Genomic DNA, 19,988 nt, shown 5'->3' on the forward strand with positions numbered 1-19,988 from the left:
TTTGTATTTAATTTTTGATAGTTTGATTAATATGTGTCTTGGCATGTTTCTCCTTGGATTTATCCTGTATGGGACTCTGCGTTTCTTTGACTTGACTGACGATTTCCTTTCCCATATTAGGGAAGTTTTCAACTATAATCTATTCAAATATTTTCTCAGTCCTTTTCTCTTTCTCTTCTTCTTCTGGGACCCCTATAATTCGAATGTTGGTGCATTTAATGTTGTCCCAGGGGTCTCTGAGACTGTCCTCAATTCTTTTCATTCTTTTTTCTTTATTCTGCTCTGTGGTAGTTATTTCCACTATTTTATCTTCCAGGTCACGTATCCGTTCTTTTGCCTCAGTTATTTTGCTATTGATTCCTTCTAGAGAATTTTTAATTTCATTTTTTGTGTTGTTCATCATTGTTTGTTTGCTCTTTAGTTCTTCTAGGTCCTTGTTAAACGTTTCTTGTATTTTCTCCATTCTATTTCCAAGATTTTGGATCAACTTTTCTAACATTACTCTGAATTGTTTTTCAGGTAGACTGCCTATTTCCTCTTCATTTGTTTGGTCTGGTGGTTTTTTACCTTGCTCCTTCATCTGCTGTGTGTTTCTCAGTCTTCTCATTTTGCTTAACTTACTGTGTTTGGGATCTCCTTTTCACAGGCTGCAGGTTTGTAGTTCCCATTGTTTTTGGTGTCTGCCCCTAGTGGCTAAGGTTGGTTCAGTGGGTTGTGTAGGCTTCCTGGTGGAGGGGACTGGTGCCTGTGTTCTGGTGGATGAGGCTGGATCTTGTCTTTCTGGTGGGCAGGACCATGTCCCGTGGTGTGTTTTGGGGTGTCCATGACCTTGTTATGATTTTAGGCAGCCTCTCTGATAATGGGTGGGGTTGTGTTCCTGTGTTGCTAGTTGTTTGGTGTAGGGTGTCCAGCACTGTAGCTTGCTGGTCTTTGAGTAGAGCTGGGTCTTAACATTCAGATGGAGACCTCTGTGAGAGCTTTCACCATTTGATATTACGTGGAGCCGGGAGGTCTCTGGTAGACCAATGTCTTGAACTCGGCTCTCCCACCTCAGAGGCACAGGTCTGACACCCGGCCGGAGCACCAAGACCCTGTCAGCCACACGGCTAAATAAAACTTTCTCAGCCTTTCACAGGTAACCTGACTCAGATAGAATGGATAGAGATGGGTAGGTGGAACTCGTAGAGTCACAGTCACCTCCAACGCGTCCACTCCGGGCAGCTCCTCCTGGAGAGCCGCCTGTGACTTACACAGGATCCCCAGTTGGGACATGGATTCTTAATGGTGATATATTTTTTCATTTAGCACACTATATTATTGAAGGTTTTTTTAATATTCTAAAATAACAAATAAAATCAGACATTATCTTTTTCTGATATCACTTTTTTTTAAATTAATTTATTTATTTTTGGCTGCATTGGGTCTTCATTGTTGCGTGCGGGCTTTCCCTAGTTACGGGGAGTGGGGGTTACTCTTTGTTGCCATGTGTGGGCTTCTCATTGCGGTGGCTTCTCTTGTTGCAGAGAGCAGGCTCTGGGGCACGCAGGCTCAGTATATGTGGCGCACGGGCTTAGCTGCTCCGCAGCATGTGGGATCTTCCCAGACCAGGGCTTGGACCCATGTCCTCTGCATTGGCAGGCAGATTCTTAACCACTGCGCCTCCAGGGAAGTCCCTGATATCATTTTTTAATAGAAGAATCTTATTGGCAAAATTGTAGCTGAACATTCTGGAATTACTGAAGATTCTTTGAGCGAGTTTTGTATAATAGTTCATATGAAATAGGTGTAGGGACTGTGATGACAGCAATTGTTCCTGAGAGCCTTCATCACAATGGACATTTGGCCAATGAGTCCAGGATTTCAGAGTCTGGGCTAAGGCATGATTAGTTTGTTGATCTACAGGATGACTTTGTGAATGCCATGTTACGTCACATAATAATTTATGTTCCTGGGAAGCTTCCATAGAGGTTTTGAGTAAAGAAATATAGTCATAAGAATAAATGGATTAGGAAAGATGGGAGGTGAAGACTATTTTCCTTAGCTACTTCTTCAGATGATTTTGAGACAGCAAAATGGGAGTGGGAGGTGAGGGAAAATGTAGGAGAAGATAGGTCAGCACCACTCCTCCCTCTGCCTGGTGTTGACCCTGACACTGCAAAAGACTGGCCACTCTCCATCCAGAGGCAAAGTGTAGGTAATTTGAGATGACACCCATATCTAGGGAGTCAACATCCACCGAAATGGGGAAATAGTAATTTTTTTGCCCTTTCTTTGGGCAAACTGTGAGTGGAGTAGCTTTTGAAGAACTCTACTTTTCCAGTTCTTCCACTTTGAATAGTGCAGCACAAAGAATCTGCTAGGCATCAGAGAAAGAAAGCTCTGGAAAACTTTCTCTTCAAGTGCCTAGCATTGAGTGCCTGTTATTGTAGCTAGTGCCCAGTAAATGACAGAGACTATCGCCATTATCAGTATCTTCATGTTAAGAATGCTTATTCACAAATATGAATATCATTGAGGTTTCCCAGAGACAGAATTTGGGCTTAGAAATGCCTGTTTCTTTGGAGCTCATGCATCAGTTTGCATGCTTCTGCTGTTTATTATAAACATCATTTCTTTCTATAAAAGCAGTCACTCTTTAGTACAGTGGTCTACTATAATTTATTATCACACTAAAACTATTTCTACATTATCAGTACTAAAACACTTTACTGTTGATACAAGCAAACAGATTAAGGAAAGCTATCATACTTTTCTTGCTTTGGGGTAAGGAAAACAGTAAAAGTAACCATAGATTTAATAAAAGACATTAGGAAATGAAGTCTTCTCAGAATCTTTTTGTGTAGTCAATTTGGGTACATTTTAAAGAAGACACATCAAATGAAGGCTAGAATATGTGATCATCCAATTTTGATTTTCCCCTAGTCATAGTAAAGTCAGGAAATAGTAAGGTAAGAAAATCTAGCATTCCTTTCCAAGGGAAAAAATAGCGCTTTTAAAAATAAGGTGAAAATGAAATTTTTTTCTGGTAAACAATCACAAATATTTTACTTTGCTGAACTTAAGGAAATCAATTTGGGAGAGACTTACTGGCAAAATAGGGATATGGGGTTAAGAGATATGAATTACTACATATAAAGTAGATAAGCAACAGGATATATTGTTATCACACAGGGAATTATAGCCATTATCTTGTAATAATTTTTAATGGCATATAATCTGTAAAAATCCTGAATCACTATGCTATACATCTGAAACTAATATAATATTGTAAATCAACTATACTTAAATTAAAAAAAGAAATTGACAAAGAAGATTATAAAATGAGTTGTTAGGAACAATGTCTCAAACATTTTAAATAAGCGTTGGCTTCAAACAGCCTTGAAAGTGTGCTTTAGAGTTACCATTCTGTTCCTGTCAGCCCTAGAGAGTATATGTATTACTAACTAATCTAAAAATTAAATAGTCATTCCCAAATAAAAGCAATCAATTCATTGTGATTGATTAAAGTTAAGTAAATTGCTTTTCTATCTGCATGACATTTAGGGAAGCAATATAAGTATAAACACACGCACACATCTCCAAGAAAAATGGCCTGTTCACTGTGGGAGCTTTGGCTGCTGATTTTTAACTGCTGTCCCCAGAGCTTCCAGGAATCAGGTGATTCAGGATGCAAGCACATAATCCCTTCACACCAATAATTAAGGGCAACACAGAGTAACTGGGCTGTGTCAAGACAACCAGATAATAAACACATGCACACGTGTTAAGCTGCACTACTTTACAGCACATTCTGTGCAAACACAGTAATTTACATTTCCATTTTACCAGCATGAGTTGCCCTAAGGATAGCAAAAAAGTAAAAAGGCCCAGCCAGAGAGGGCAAGGGGACAGGATCTTAGGAGGTGAAACACATTTCTTTCCTTTTGAAGCAATATTATAGGATTTGTAACAAGGCTGGAGGGAATAGTTCATAGCTAGAGCTTTTCAAAGTAATACGAAATAAATGGTCTGAAATAAACCAGCTGTAACATTAAGACGCAGAAAGTTTATGACATGCATATACTTTATGCCCTTGCAGCTCGGATAAAACACATTTCTTTTTTGTTTGGCTATCATAAGGATATTATGCATTTGAAGAAAATTAAAGTTTCAACAAACTCCACCATAAAAAGCAACAGCTAAAGCAGATTGAAGTGATAGAGAAACCTGCTTACAATTGGCACACAGAAATTTATCAGTGCTGCAAGTTCATGAGGTTTATAATTCCTGTATAAAGAACCAAATCAATCTGGTCTTGCCCTAAAGGCAATATTTACATCGATTGTCCAACTCAGATTAAGAACAACTTAATCCACAGGAATGCAACTACTCTAATTTATGCATGGTGAATGTGACTCAATGTTTTGTGGGATTGTGAAGAAAAAGCTGGATAAACATCCTGTGATTTGTTCATGCACTCTTTTAAGACTTTTGAGTTGGTAACCTAACTAATCTGGAATGAGATATTGATATTAGGAAGGTGACACTTGGGCTTTTTCGTGAATTACTCTACAGTGGCTTCAATGAGATGGACAAAACAAAACAGTGCTCTCTGCAAACTCTGCCATTCTGTCCATCCTCCTTCAATTTACATTTTGGAAAACTTTTTTTTTTTTTTTTCAATCTACTATATGCCTCCTACATGGTAGCAACAGGTCATCAAGTTTTTACTGTAAAGCTACAGCTTTTAGATGGAAAGCCAATTACTGATACGAAGTATGTTGAACTGAAAGTTATTTTCAGAAAGCAAAAGTGAAAGCCAAAGAAACTAATGCTTACAAGACTATATTAGTTACATTGAGATTATTTGAGAGCATATAGGCATGAGTATGGTCTCTGTACTAATTGCCATGAGAACATGCTATTCCCTTTAAGGCTGATGATTAGTAATTGCCACAATAACGCAGCCATAGTTTGGAAAAGCAAAACACCTGGAATGATTTGTTTCACCAGAAGAAAAAAAATGAGTCTTTTATTAGATATAAATACGTAATTTCTTAAAAGAGTATTTCTTTCAGAGAAATATTAAAAAGAGACTAAATTGCTTGGTATTAAAATAAGGGGCGAAAGCCCTGGTTTTCCTACCAGTTGGATATCATGTAACTCCAAAATAAACAGTTTATTCTAAAGGCTCTCCCCTGGTTGGATGACAAAGTGGAGTAAGGCGTTTCACATAAACAGAGGTTGTTTATATTTACTTGGCAGTTAGGAAAGAGAAAAGGCTCCTATTTAGATTTTAGCAAATAGTAATAAGGAAATTGAAGATATGCTTTGCCTTTCAGCCACGCAGAGCCGACTATAGTATCTACTCCCCATCATGTGCATTATTTGAATATAAACTACCAGTTACCCTTTACGTTAGCTTAAGTATGCTGAAATGCAGCCCTGTAAAAATTACTTAATGCAGAGCTGTGGATTCCCTTCTCTGTTTAAAATAAATTTGACTTGCTCAATTCTCCCATAAAACTACTTTTGAATTCTCTTTGTCAGGGGGGAAGTTATCCAGTTACAAATCAACAACTGCGAAAACTGAAATGGTAAAGCCAAAACGGCAGCAAATAGTTTAGAAACTTACAATGTCCATTCCCAAAATGAAGTCTTTTTTCATCCGCACCATGTTTTGACTTGTTATAGCCACAAAACCTAGAGGTAAATCAAAGGAAGAGAACACAGAAAGAAAACATACTTAAAACAATTATCTATGTTCAGAATGTGCAAAGCACAAAAAATAAAGCATTTTGCACAAACAAATAAATGCTTTAGTGAAAGTTTAATGACTTCATATTTTCTAAATCCTCTAGAGAAAGCCTCTTTCTCTGGGGACCCTGGAGAGCTGCCTAATGAGGAGATATGGAGAGATGCTTCCCCACTGTGCAGACCCCTTCAGTTCAGTTTTTATAATGGCCCTAGAAAGTGTTTATAGTATTTTTTTTAAAAAACGACTGCTGTTAGAATGAATGAAGGGTAAAGTTTCCATTGTTAGTGATTAGTGCTGTGCAGTGTTACCAGTGTTCTGGGTGAGAAAGTGTCAGGAAAATCTGGGGTGTATTTGATGAGAGAAGGGATAATTGAAAAAAGAAAGTAGAAACCAAGAGTGAGGGTCAAAAGAGAGAAGTGGTGGGTGTTGGAGACTGGGGCAAGAATTTAATGAAAAAAAGAAACTCGAAACTAAAGATGGAGAATCAAAAGAAAGGGAGGAAAAAAAGAAAGATCTACAATACAAGTGGAGACATTCTTATTGTTAAAATATTTCACTGACCACACTTTTCCGATTTTAGTGGCAATTGAGGGGAGCAAGCAATGCAATAATGAAAGTACGTCAGAAAACAGACTGTGAACTCACCTCCCAATCAAAACGTAGGTGACGACCGTGAGGAGAATAATTGCTACTGCCGCTGAAATGGCAATCATTACCACTTGGCTATTTTCCCCGGAAATGGAGAAAGCTGTGAGGTTGGAGAGAAAAAAATAAGAAACGACCAGGCATGAACACATCATAACTAACATCTACGTGAAAACGTTGATAAATTAAGTCCTATTTATTTTGCTTTTACCTAAAATACGTCTTGCTGTCTGATACAACGTAAAAAGAATTCTTCACTTAGTGTAAAAAATAGACATTTTTTATAATTTTACTTGAAATTTCTGATTAATAAGATTAAATACTCTGCTTTCATTGACATCAATCAAAACTATTTGGGCATCTACTGCATAAAATATGCTGGACTGGTTTTCTCTATACTCATTGGCAAGAAACTCATCAAATAAACAGTAATTATCAGAGAAATATAGGGAATAGGTAAGATTTCCCAGAATGAAACTCTAAAAGCTTTCTCATTAGCTTGTTTAGTCTCCAGTATCTGTATTTATTTAAAAGGTGGTATAATACCTGTCCTATGGACCTCAACACATCTTACCAACAAATTGTTCCTGTCCCTGTATTTCCTACCTTTGTAGATGGCCCATCACTCATTCACTCACCAACATGAGGTATTGGCAAAAAGTGTCCAGGAGCCAGATCTGGCCTGCCATCGGTTTTTGTATAGCTCAGAAGCTTAGAAGAATTTACATTTTTTTAATGGTTGCAAAAAGTCAAAAGAAGATTCTGTGATATATGAAAATTATATAAAATTCAAATTTTTGTGTCTATAAATAAAATTACATTGGAACACAGCCACATTCATTTCTTTGTGCATTGTCTATGGCTGCTTTTATGCTACAATTAGCCAAGTTAGGTAGGAGCAACAGAGACTGTATGTACACAAAGCCTAAACTATTTATTCTCTAGCCCCTTACAGAAAACGTTTACTGACCCTTGACCTAAACCAATGATTCTCTAACTTTAATGTTCACATAAATCATTTGAGGAGCTTTTGGAAAAAGCAGTTTCTGATTCAGTCCGTCTGGAGGTGGGGCTGAGACTGTGCGTATCTTATGAGCGCCCAGTGATGCTGCTGATTCCAGACTACAACCTTTTGAGTAGCAAAGATGTCGACCATAAATATAGTCACCTTGTCCTCTCCCTCTCCTGATTTTTCTATATCCAATTAATCACCAAATTCTTTTAAATATTTTAGTTTCTGTCTTCACTTCTCTCCTGGATTACAATAAGAAATTCCCAACGGATCTCTACTTGCAGGCCTTTCCTATCTTCTACCTGGCCACCAGAGCATTCCTTCTAAGCCATGAGTTTGATTACGTCATTCTCAGGCAGGGGTCTCCATCACTTTCTGGATAAAACGCATGTAAAACCATTTAGGATCTGTTCTCTGCCTAAATCCCCAGGCTCATCTGCTAACAAAATCCATAAGCATTCAAATCTCTACACTTTCTAAAATATACGCAGTTCCTGGAACATTCCCTCTCATGCACTCATACTTTAATATTTATTGTTTTTGTAGTAAAGGCTGATTAAACAAATGAATCAGTGCTGTATCAAAAGAAAAGCTCAGAAGAGAGGGTTTAGTTATACTATCAGCTCTCCAGAAGCCAATATCACATCTTGAACCTGATGAACGTCTAAGGTTGGAAGTTTTTCTCTAAAATAATGCAGTTTCGGGAATAAATGATGTAAATAAAGAAACATGGCAGACAGGCTGTTAAAAGTTTTCTAAGCATCTGAAAAAAAGAACTCAGAGTGTGGCAGGATGGTATACTCATAATATAAACTGTTGCAAGCACTTTATTCTTTACTACCAGAAAACTATTGTTTACACCACCGTGGCAGTCGTGGGAGTGCCTGCTAGGATCTCCCTACTGCCAAGCCTGCAGTTGGGCAGACGGCTCGCAGCTGCTGCACCTTCAGGATCCACTGCAGCCACGCGCTCCTCAATGACAAAACACGGCAAGGGGACTGGAGCCAGGCCATTTCTGCCCAATGCAGGGGTCCTGTAAGGGCAATCTTCATGCTGAGGCTCCCCGTTGGTTTGGTGAGACCCGCAGAGCTGCACTGCTCTCTGAGGCTCCGCCTCCTCAACTCTCTGCCTTCTGTCTGTCTTCATAGATGGCTGACCTACATCTCAGTCTCAGGCTCTGCTTGGCCATTTCTATTCCTCCCCTTTTATCTTTTATCTATATCCCCACACTCCCTGAAGCTCACAAAATTCCACCTTAATATCTGCTTCACAGAAGACATGGACTGATACATTCCTATCCACTGGCTATAGATCTGTGAATCATTTGTAAAATAACTTAACCTTGTAATTCAGTAATGCTCCATGAACATATAATAATCACTTTATCTCATGCTTTTCACTTTGCATACTGTAGAAGCGTATAAAGAGCAGCAAGTTCTGAATTCGCTGGTAAATTTTAGCCAGTTTGTAAAATAAATGTCAGTGAAACTGGTAGAGGAAACATGATAGAAAAAAGAAGAATTCTCGATTTCTTTTCCTGTCAAAGATAGGATTAAGCTAGACCTCTCTACAATTTCCTCTAGCTCTAAATATCTATGAGTCCCAGAGACTATCTAAAAGCACATAACCAAAGCCGATCATTTTTTGTTACTGAATTGGCAAACGTTTGAATGAATAGTATTGACTAAATTGTGTGTTACACAGTTGTCTAATAATTTTATGTGGCATACTGGCAAAAACTGATACCTATTATGTCTTAGGAATTCAGTTTGAATATGTTTTCCCACAAGCAAACTGCTCTCCCTGGTTCTAGTCTCTTCCCATTTTTGTCCATCCTACACATGCTGTCCACTCTCTCTCCCTAAAGCAGACCGGCAAGGAGCTCGTTCTCGTGAACCAGAATGACTGGCTTTGTACCAGTCTGCTGTGTGACATAATAATATGATTGCTGTGAGCATTAAAGAAGTTAATACAAGTTAAACACTTAGAACAGTGCTAAACATACAATAAGGGTTAGGTAAATGTTATATATTTTTATTATTTCATTTTCCCGGTAAAGAATTGGCAAAAGTACTCCCTATCCCACAAAATTACATATGAATATCTAATCTTGGTCTATAAAGTTCTCTATATAATGATTCCATTCTACCTTTGTCAGGCTTTCTTAATGTCCCCTAAAAATAGGGTCCAAGAGATTAAAGTTGCTGCATACCCATTCATTAAAAACAACAAAAAGGCAGTATGAAGCATTTAGGAGGGCTGACTAAATTGTCCCTGGGCTAATCTTCTTGTATAGTAATATCCAGTAGAATCCTCCATTTCCAAATCTCAGCTTTATCCCACATATTTTTGCTCTGGAAATTCCTTGGATGTTCAAATTATGTACGATTTATTTAAACACAAAACAAACATACACACACAGACACACACACACACAGACACACACACACCCCGAGCGCTTACTATACTATTATACCAGGTAATATTTTAAGCACTTTACAAACAACAATTAATTTAATCAACATAAAAACCCTATTGAGTCATGCACAATGATCTTTCCCAATTTCCAGACAGGGAAGCTGAGGCAGTGAAAGTTGAAGCAGCTTGTCAAGGTCGTCCTAATACACGGCAGCTCCCTCTAGAGTTCTTTCTCTAACTCCTACATTGTGCCTGCCTTTCTCAGGCACAAAGCACACACTCTGGATTCAGTTTCTGCCCACTGAGGCTTTCCAGACAGATGGACTGCCTGTTTTCCCAAACATGCCACACTGCTTCTTAAAGTCTGGGACTTCTTGCTTTGGTGGATGTCACCTTTGTTCTAGGAAAGTCCTTTTACTCATATACACTCTATGCTTTCTGTGGGACTTTTAGCATGACTTTTTTTTTTTTTAATATGCAATAGCAGCACTGGATCAGTACTCCAAAATCTGGAGATTCTAGGCTCACTGACTCCACTTACTAGCTATGCAGTCTCAGAAAAAACATATAAAACTCTGTGTCCTAGACCATGGATAAAAGGAAATCATAGTATCTTAATAGCTTACAGAACAGGATCAAATGAAATGTTTATGAAAATGCTTTACATACTGTCACAAAAATACATGGGTTCTAAAATCAGATCGATCATTTACCAATTGTGTAACTTTATAAATCTTACTTAACCTCTCTACGCCTCAGTTTCCTCTTCTGTAAAATGATGATAATAAATGTAAAGCACTGACACATAAATAGTAAGAAACTTTAAAGCACTTAGGAAAATATATAATCCACTGTGCCTCTATATTGTTACTGTAAACAAGATAAAAAAATACTAATTAAATTCCAGGTAAAAATACACTATGTTCTACTAAGAAACATTTATATGTGTTATGAATAAAACTTTATAATTAAAAAAAATAAAAACTAGAATAAGCAGCAAACTGTTAAAGAAATCCAAACATGAGCCTTTTTTTATATCTTTTAAATATCAATCTATAACAAATAAGACTCTTAAATCGTTAGAGGTTTTATGAATATATCATTTTGATTTATAAAAAACAGAGAGTTTTGATTTCTGTCTTTTTTCCCCCTAAGACAAAAGGTACTTTTAAAACCTATATTTACTTATATTTAAAGTCTGGAAGAATTCTATGGTAAAGCAGTAAGAGTAAACTGACTTTTTAAAAAAATCAAACTGTGCAACTCAAAGATTTTTATAAAAGGAGAGGAGGGATATTAAAAAAGTTCCCTTTCTCTCTATGCTCTTTTCATCTGCTCTATCAATCAATGGAAATATAGCAAATATAAAGCTTATTTGCAAAAGTCCTAAGACCCTGAAGTTTTTAAATGGGCTATTTCTTAAACCTCAGGCACTGAAGCCTCATTAGATGATCATGCATAACACTACCACAACTATATCTGTGGTAAATCTGAAATCACATTAAAATTTTAGAATTTGTTGTTGTTTTTGCAAATTTATTTATCAGATAGGGTTAAGTGCTAATTCAGAACAAGAGAGGTTAGACTGATGTTCCAAAATATGCATCAGTATAATACATATTTATCTAATGGTGTTCTGCCCTTCTTGCCCCCCAATATGCCTAATCTCTACCACATGATATAATAAACATTTGATTTTTATATTTCTGTGATTTGTGATCTCTCTTGCTACAGCAAATCTAGGTTTTGTTGTTAATTCCAATAACTATTTAACTATTGAATAACTATTCAATCTATAATCATTTCAAAACAAAGAACTTTCTTTGCGCCACTTAAAATTTACAAAAACATTTAGAATTACAAATGTTAAATTGCAATTATATTTTGTTATTGTGTCATCTAAAATTTTAAATTTGTTTTAAACCTTGTTCACGTGGATTTCCCTGGTATTTTGCAGCATTTTGTTTCTAATGTCCTCAAAGAGTGATTTCTCCATATTCATTCCATCACAGGAGGATTAGGAGAGGTCTTGAAGTACAGTCTCCACATCTGAGACTTGAATCCCCTTCGATATCCAAGGGGGAATGGTTCTAGGACTCCCTACAGATGCCAAAATCCGAGGATGCTCAAGTCCCTTATATAAAGTGGTGTAGTAATTGCATATAACCTAAGCACATCCTGCCTTATAATTTAAACCATCTCTAGATTACTTACAACACCTAATACAACTTAATGCTATGTAAATAGTTGTTGGATTGCCACAAACTAAAGCTGTGCTTTCTGGAACTTTCTGGAATTTTTTTGTATATATTATATCTATATAATATACATTAAATTTTATTGAAGTATACTTGATTTACAATGTTGTATTAATTTCTGCTGTACAGCAAAGTGACTCAGTTGTACATATATAGATTCTTTTTCAAATTCTTTCATATTCTTTTCCATTATGGGTTATCACAGGATATTGGATATAGTTTTGGTTTTTTTTGATACAAGGTTGGTTGGATCTACGGATGTGGAACCTGTGGATCTGGAGGGCCAACTGTGTAGATTTATGTTTTTGAGGATGGCAGCTCTCCTTTGAGTAGAAGAATTGTCATGTTTCAGCTGTGAGATAATAATTTCTAACACTAGATTCTTATACCCTGTAGAAGGTAGAGCTCGTTATTGTAAACAGCATTTCTAATTGTTTGACAAAAAGTGTGCCATAAAATATTTACTTTATCATATTAAACAACTTTTATAATTTTTGTTAATCTTGAATGTTTCTATGAGGGATGAAATTTGGGCATAAAATATTACCATACCAATAACAATGTGATTTTATATCATGAATAAAATATTTAGAAAATAGGAAATATAGATGCCAGGGAGAAATGGCGAATTGGAACTGTCAAAAGAGATTACTGGGTGTCCTTTTGGTAGAGTGCTAGGCATTGTCAGACTCTCCCTGGATAATCTGTTTCTAAAGGGTGTTCATCTTTGATTGTCTTCCTGGCCTGTTTTGCAACGATGAAATTAGTTGTAGACAATGAATAGTTATATATATATGATTTTTCTCATTACAATTAGAATGATACATTCACTAGCGATATGACTGGTTTATGTGAATTAGAAAAGATGACCCCAATCATTATATTTATTGTCTTATAGTATATTAACCAGTTTTGGACAGATTAACCAATTTGTTTAAGTATTCCTGATTGTCTACACACTCATACACACGAACAGACACAAACATATACAAATATGTATGTATATGTGTATCTGTATCTGTTCTTCAAATTTCTCTTTAAATCAGTTTACTCTCTTACTAGTCTCTTCATTAATTAGTAAGTTAAATAAAATCTTTAATTCGTGTTCATTTTATATTAATATCATAGCCATGATTTTCCCTTTTGAAACATTTTAGCAGAGGGTTTTTCTAATATGAAGTGAATGCATTTGAAGAAAATTAGAATGTTACTGGGAAAATGTTTGCCAATTTTAGATAAATTTAGTGTCAGACACACAGGACCAACCAAATTACTTGTGAATGTGAATGAGGTGATGAATCAGGTTTAGAAAATCCTTAATCTCCAAGTAGTACAAGATTAAATGTGTTAAGGATTAAAACAATATTAAGTTCCTCATAGATCATCACGTTTCTTTTTTGTAGTTCGTTGAACCATACAATGAACCTGAAATATCTGGATTAACAGGTACTAGAAGTTAAAATGTTACCATATTAAATAATGATCCTCAAAGGAATTTATGGCCAATAGAAGATCAGAAGCATTCCAGGCATTAGAATATGTTTGATTTGTAAAAGAGAAAAAAGAAAAAACACACACACACAGATGTACACTTACACAAACACAAGTACACAGACCCAATGCTATGCAAAATTGTTAAATGTCCTCCAAGCGATATACTTTCAATGTATCACATTTAGCTAAAACTTATAGTGAGAATGAATTATCAGACACCTTCACAACAGCCCTTTCCCCCATACACTATATTGAAAAAATACGTACAGTCTGGGCTAGTTTCAAACTCAAACTTGCGACTGTTGGTCCCAAATCCAGCTGCGGTCCGGGCTCGGATTTGGAATACATACGTAGTATCAGGCTTGAGGCTACTGATGGTAACATTTGTGCCTCTTGCCCTGAGAATCGTATAACTTGTCTCTTGTTCCTGCTTTGAGGTAAGAAAAATCACGTTAAAATCGAATCTTCCTAATGCTGTCAAATGGTAAAAAGGTGAACCACTCAAAACCAATTCTTTTAAATTTTTAACACAGCTCATAGGACAGAAAAAAGAGGTGACAATCATTTAACTCTCTGAATGTAATAGAGGCATTTTTAAGCAAAAAATATTTACAGAATTTCCCAACTTGGATAAAATAATTTGTTCCCTGCACATAATGCAGGAAAAGTTAGTTTTCATTTTTACCAATTACTGAATATGTGGATGAAAATAAGCTCTCTTCAAAGCTGAGGCTGAATGAAAGCTTCAGTCTAATTCCAAGAATAACCTTACAAAGATGAAAATACCCCCTTGAATTAAACTTAACAGGAATGTCCTACTGATTCTCAGAAAATATTTCCATTAACTGTAAAATATTAAACTTAAAAAGGTCCCGGTTTTATATATAAACTCTACATTAATAACTTTCTTAGTATCAGCTATATTTGCACTGTGTTTAATCTAAGTCACTATGGTTTAGTAGAGATGAAAATCTTCAGATAAAAGTCTAGAAATATTTCCCAGAAGGATTTACATTGTACAGTAGGAGATTCACACTGCACATTAATTGTAAAGACTTTTTGTGTCAAGCCTTGTTTATGAAAATGGACTTCCAGGAATTGTGTTTTTCCTTTAACATATGTTAGTATATGAGCACTTTATGGGTCCCCTAATTTCAAGTAATGGTGGAATATCCCTGTACCTGGTGTGGGACCTGGAGTGGGTGATATAGAACAATGCATATCCTCAACCAAAACTAAATAGAATATTACAGAAAAAATGTAGTGCGTTATAGATACTTTTTAGTTAAAAATGCTGGTTATGTATCAGATAGCATTTGAATTAGTATATTAAATAATGAAGAGGGCTGAATATATTTATTTTGTGGAAATCATTATTTCATGCGTTAAAAAAAATTATTAAGCATATACCCAGAATGTGGCTCTGTTCATCATCATTAATGAACTAAATAGTCAAGAAAGCTAGACTTTGTAGAGCTTAAATTCTAGCAAAATGCTCAAAATATTTCTAAGCATCATATATATATTTGGAAATAATTTTAAAATTTATGAATGTATGCTATAAAAATTTTTTATATAAAGTATATTAAAAATAATATTACACATAAATATGCATCAAATTTAAAATGCTTAGAGAATAATAGATTCAGTCATTTTTTTCCTGCACTAATTAATATTGTTTTAAAATATGGATGTATATTGTGCTTTGTTAGTGGAGTTTGAGATAAGTTCAGAAAATGCTTTATGTTTGTAAAAGATATGAAGGTAGATTAGTAGTATTTTTGAATCAGTTTCATAGATCTACAAGTTGGGTGTTCCCTGGGTCTGCTATCCAGTCTGAACTAAGGTGCATCATTAATTGTCTTTTTATTTTGTTGTATCATCTATAAAACATGGATTCTTATATTTGCCCAGTCTATCTTGTCACACTTTTAAAAAGAGAAGATCATGATCAAGTGAGTACTTGACAGTACCACAGTGGATCACTGAAAGCTAGGAGGTAACTTATTTATACTATGATTTTGGCACAATGAGGTTTATACGGTCTCACTTTCTTTCAGTGAAAGAGACATACCTTTTTCCCTGTAGGGGGCAGTATGAAAAAAAGTGGGATCACATTTGTGAAATACATTAACTTCAATAAACAGAATAACTACATAGTGCAAAGGAATGTTTATACATTTTTTTTTTTTTTGGACAACTGACCATACCACTAATTCTCATATCTCTAAAATAATCCATTTTCATGTAGAGGAAGGTATGCAATATGGGGGAAAACATACTACATGAGGAGTCATGGCTGCCAGAATTCAAAACAAAGACCTAATGTTTATTAGCAGTGAGGCTGTGAGAAATTCAGATAATGCCATCGACTCAGTTTTCTTATTTGTAAAAGAACCTATTTGCCCAATTTCATCAGATTATCAGACAGCTCAAAATAATGTATGCAGAAGTATTCTATAAATATAAACTATATCAACTCACAATTTGTTTTTATTTCATTTTAAAATACTTTGTAAACTGCAGCAGATACACGAATATGTCATGTTCATATTAGTAGCTATAAAACCACCCAGCTCTAATGATAAGGTTTGAATACATCTTGCTTTCAAACCCAGCCATAAATTATAACCAGGGAGAAATAAGTGGTACTTAGAGTGATGAAATACCATGGCTTAAATTCTACTTATAAATAATCGTGTACCTATTTTTTATAATTGCATTACTGAACCACAATTTTATGATGTGAGGCAAACTTATCTACCCACTCCCATCTTATACATTTCCTTGTACAAAGTCAAGAAAGCTTTCCATCATCAGTTCAATAACACAATCGTTTTGTTATTAATTCAATGTTCCTATCTGTATTGAAAGAAATTCATGTGAGTGTGAAGGTCAGGAAATGATGCTTAAGGCAATGAATTCAGGAATAGTTCATCAATAGATTAAGGAATCGCTGTATAATAGTTGGTAGAACAGGTGTCTCAGTGTGGAAGGACACAAATGTCATTTCTAATACCATACTAGATGACTTAACATTTGATAGTGACATGTTTTGCTATGGCTTATTGCTATAGAATGGAGGATATTTGACACAATGATTTCTAAACCCTTCTCTACCTATAAATCAAAGGTATCACACGACCAGAATTCTAAACAGAGCTCTTTCACTTGCTAGCAGTGTCATTGGTTTCTCTGAAAGAGCACACTCATGATAAGGTAACCTCTTTCCCTACACAACTCAACCCTTTAACATTATCTCCCCACCTTTTCATAGTATTTGACCTCATAGTCCAATATGATCCCATTAGGATGTTCAGGTTCTTGCCAGGATAAAGAAATGCTGTTTCTGGATGTCCGATCTTTCTTAATCGTCATGACAGGTGATGGAGCTGTAAAGAGAGGATGGGAGGGGATGATGGGATGAGGAAAATTAATCGGATTGGGAAGGGCAGTAAAGAAGAGCAGAGAGGCAAGGGAACAAGCAAACGGAGTCTATTGTTGTTCTAATCTTTGGCAAGAAAGCACTATTTCCATTTCAAAGGCTCTTGAGTATTAATCTGGCCTCATATCAAGCCTCAGAAGCTGGATTATAGCCCTGGTACATACAGGCCTATGGAAAATGAGCTGAGATTTTCAGCTGCTGGTGGATTAGTGGCAAGTGAGCATATGCTTTCAATCTGCTACTATAAAGTAAGTAATGAAATATATGTGATATATTAAAAAAAGAACAAAACATCAGGACTACCTATTTGTTATAACGTTGCAAAGTTATGAATACCAGATTCTGCAGCTCACTGATAACATTTTCATATGCAACTCTGTAAGAGGACCAGAATCCATTACGCACAAGGAGTCCCATGGTATCCATAGGTAATAATAATATTCAGTGTATTGTAAAATAGGTAGGATTTAGGACATAGTATAGTAGATCTTGACTTCTGACAAAAATCTCTCATGAATAAAAATATATATCAGGAAAAAAACATCTCTGCTTTTACATTTTCATTTCTTAAAAAAATATATATTTAGTAAGAAGTACTGAGGAAATGAGTGCTCTTTGTGTCACAACTGTATAGATACATTTTGAGGTATCTTATTGGGTGATGACTCTATATTTGCTATGTTTTTCTATGCATTATCAAAAGTATAGAATATGAATAAAAAACAATCTGTTTGGATCACATATCATAGGGTCACCATTTTTTCTAATGGAAGATTAAATATGTTTTAAGAGATATACTTCAAATCCTTCCATTAAAAAGAAAAATGCATACTGTCCATCAAAGTACCTTTGGTTTATTTATTTTTTTTTTAATAAATTTATTTATTTATTTTTGGCTGTATTGGGTCTTTGTTGCTGCGCGTAGGCTTTCCCTAGTTGTGGTGAGGGGGGGCTACTCTTCGTTGTGGTGCGTGGGCTTCTCATTGCAGTGGCTTCTCTTGTTGCAGAGCACAGGATCTAGGCGTGCGGGCTTCAGTAGTTGTGGCATGCGGGCTCAGTAGCTGTGGCTCGCGGGCTCTAGAGTACACGCTCTGTAGCTATGGTGCACGGGCTTAGTTGCTCCGCGGCATGTGGGATCTTCCCGGACCAGGGATTGAACCCGTGTCCCCTGCATTGGCAGGCGGATTCTTAACCACTGTGCCACCAGGGAAGTCCTACCCTTGGTTTCAAATCTCCATCTTACTACAATGGCCAACCAAAATATCTCACTGTGGGGTTCGGTGGCATTCTGCCATAATGGAATGCAGCAAAATAAATTACAAACATGAAACAAACAAAAATCTAGAATTCTCAGGCACATCAACTGCTGAATTGTTTTCATTGCTAAAGGACATATTTTTTATAGATTTTTCTCAAATCAAGGACTATTAGAACCCAGTATATCTGTATTCCCTACAACAGCTAGCAATAAATGTTCCCTATATGTTGATTTGATGTTTCTATGATTATTACTTGATGACTTTTGCATCCAACCTCTCACCTAAATTGTTCCTGTCTATAAATGCGTTTCATTTTTATTCTTCACTTAAAAATAGAGCTTTCATTAAACTTGCCTTGTGACACTTTTTTAGAAAGTATAAACCTAAACGAAAGATCTATTGCAGTACATTTTCCATCCACCTATTTCTATTATTTGTAAGATCTTCTTAGGAACTTTTCTAATTAAAGTCTCATTATTTTAATGGCCAGGGGATGATTACTTAATCGTTTTCCAAAGGAAAATGTAGGTGTTGATTTTCTGATGGAAAAGTAAAATCATTTTCTTATTCACATCTTGCTCCCATTAACAATTAACATTCTTTCATGTAACTTGATGTCATTTACCTTTTATGTTCACTTTCTGTCTATTCAATATTATTGTTTTATTTCTCAAACTGGTTTCACAACACCCCCAGCTCTCACCCCGAGGCAGTTTGCTGCTCTGAAATTGATTCTAAGCAAAGGATAAGTTATTTTGGTTATATTTAGTTGAAATTTTATAAACATATTTGAAGTTTATAAACACATCACTGAGTTAGAAATAAATAACAGGTACATTAAATTTTTAAGAATTAATTTCTTTTTACTTACTCTAATACTTAGAAAAATCAATTTATTATTTAATCGTTAATAGAATAATTTCAGCCCCAATGTCCTTGGAACGAAATTTTGCTTTTTGTACAAAAATAATAGAGAAATTCTACCAACTTTCCTCCTGAAGTAAATCTATTAATAGAATAACTTCTAATGTGTGCTTACAGAGCATTTCAAAGAAGCTGAATGTTGGAACACTTCCCTAGTAAACCCATGGAGACCCTCCCTACTTCATTTCATATCACCATGAACCTGGTTTCTTTTTCTTAACAGTTAAAATACATTTTCAAGAAGGTTTGAAAATTACCGGGTATAGCATCTCTCCTTAGAAAAGAGGAGAGAGAAAATAATTCATTTCCAAGAACAGTTGTGAAGAAGATCGTATTAACTTTTTAATGAAAGCTTTCCAGGCTCTTTTGGGGAGCTGCTTAAATTTTATTGCTTCTGCACTGAGCAAGACTTTATAACTGTTGAAATTCTTCAAAGGTCTTTGAGCAAGCTGCAGTGCCCTGTTGGACTGTAATAAATAGCCTTTTGTAATTCCACACTTACTTAAGTAGAGGCAATTGCTTGACGCTTGTGCCACCTCTAAGTTAAATGAACCTTTTCGGATTGCTGCTTTTAGGCCCCTGTTAAGTCATTTGTTCTGCTCTTTTAATACACACCCTTTGTACTGGCTGCATTTCAGCAGTTTCAACCCAGTGCACCAGCTGAAATCCTGTTACATTTAGGTAATGATCATCAATATTTCAATATTAATAAATAATTAACAGAAATTGTTTTTCTCTCCCCTAATAAATAATTTTAAGACATAATTAAACACATGTAGCAAGAGAAAAATTCCAT

At 35.6% G+C, this 19,988-nt stretch overlaps 1 protein-coding gene across 1 annotated transcript in view; it reads right to left on the minus strand.

Moving 5' to 3' along the window:
• The window catches only part of EPHA3 (EPH receptor A3), a 361,303-nt gene that overhangs the window by 64,681 nt on the left and 276,634 nt on the right, over nt 1-19,988 (minus strand). Inside the window, exons 6-9 of the mRNA XM_036851795.1 lie at nt 16,832-16,956; nt 13,832-13,994; nt 6,383-6,485; nt 5,615-5,682 (exon numbers count right to left, since the gene is read on the minus strand). Of these exons, the coding sequence (XP_036707690.1) occupies nt 5,615-5,682; nt 6,383-6,485; nt 13,832-13,994; nt 16,832-16,956 (459 nt within the window). The remainder of the gene's footprint in view (nt 1-5,614; nt 5,683-6,382; nt 6,486-13,831; nt 13,995-16,831; nt 16,957-19,988) is intronic.

Source organism: Balaenoptera musculus, chromosome 4, assembly GCF_009873245.2.
Source record: "Balaenoptera musculus isolate JJ_BM4_2016_0621 chromosome 4, mBalMus1.pri.v3, whole genome shotgun sequence".
Taxonomy (NCBI): domain Eukaryota; kingdom Metazoa; phylum Chordata; class Mammalia; order Artiodactyla; family Balaenopteridae; genus Balaenoptera; species Balaenoptera musculus.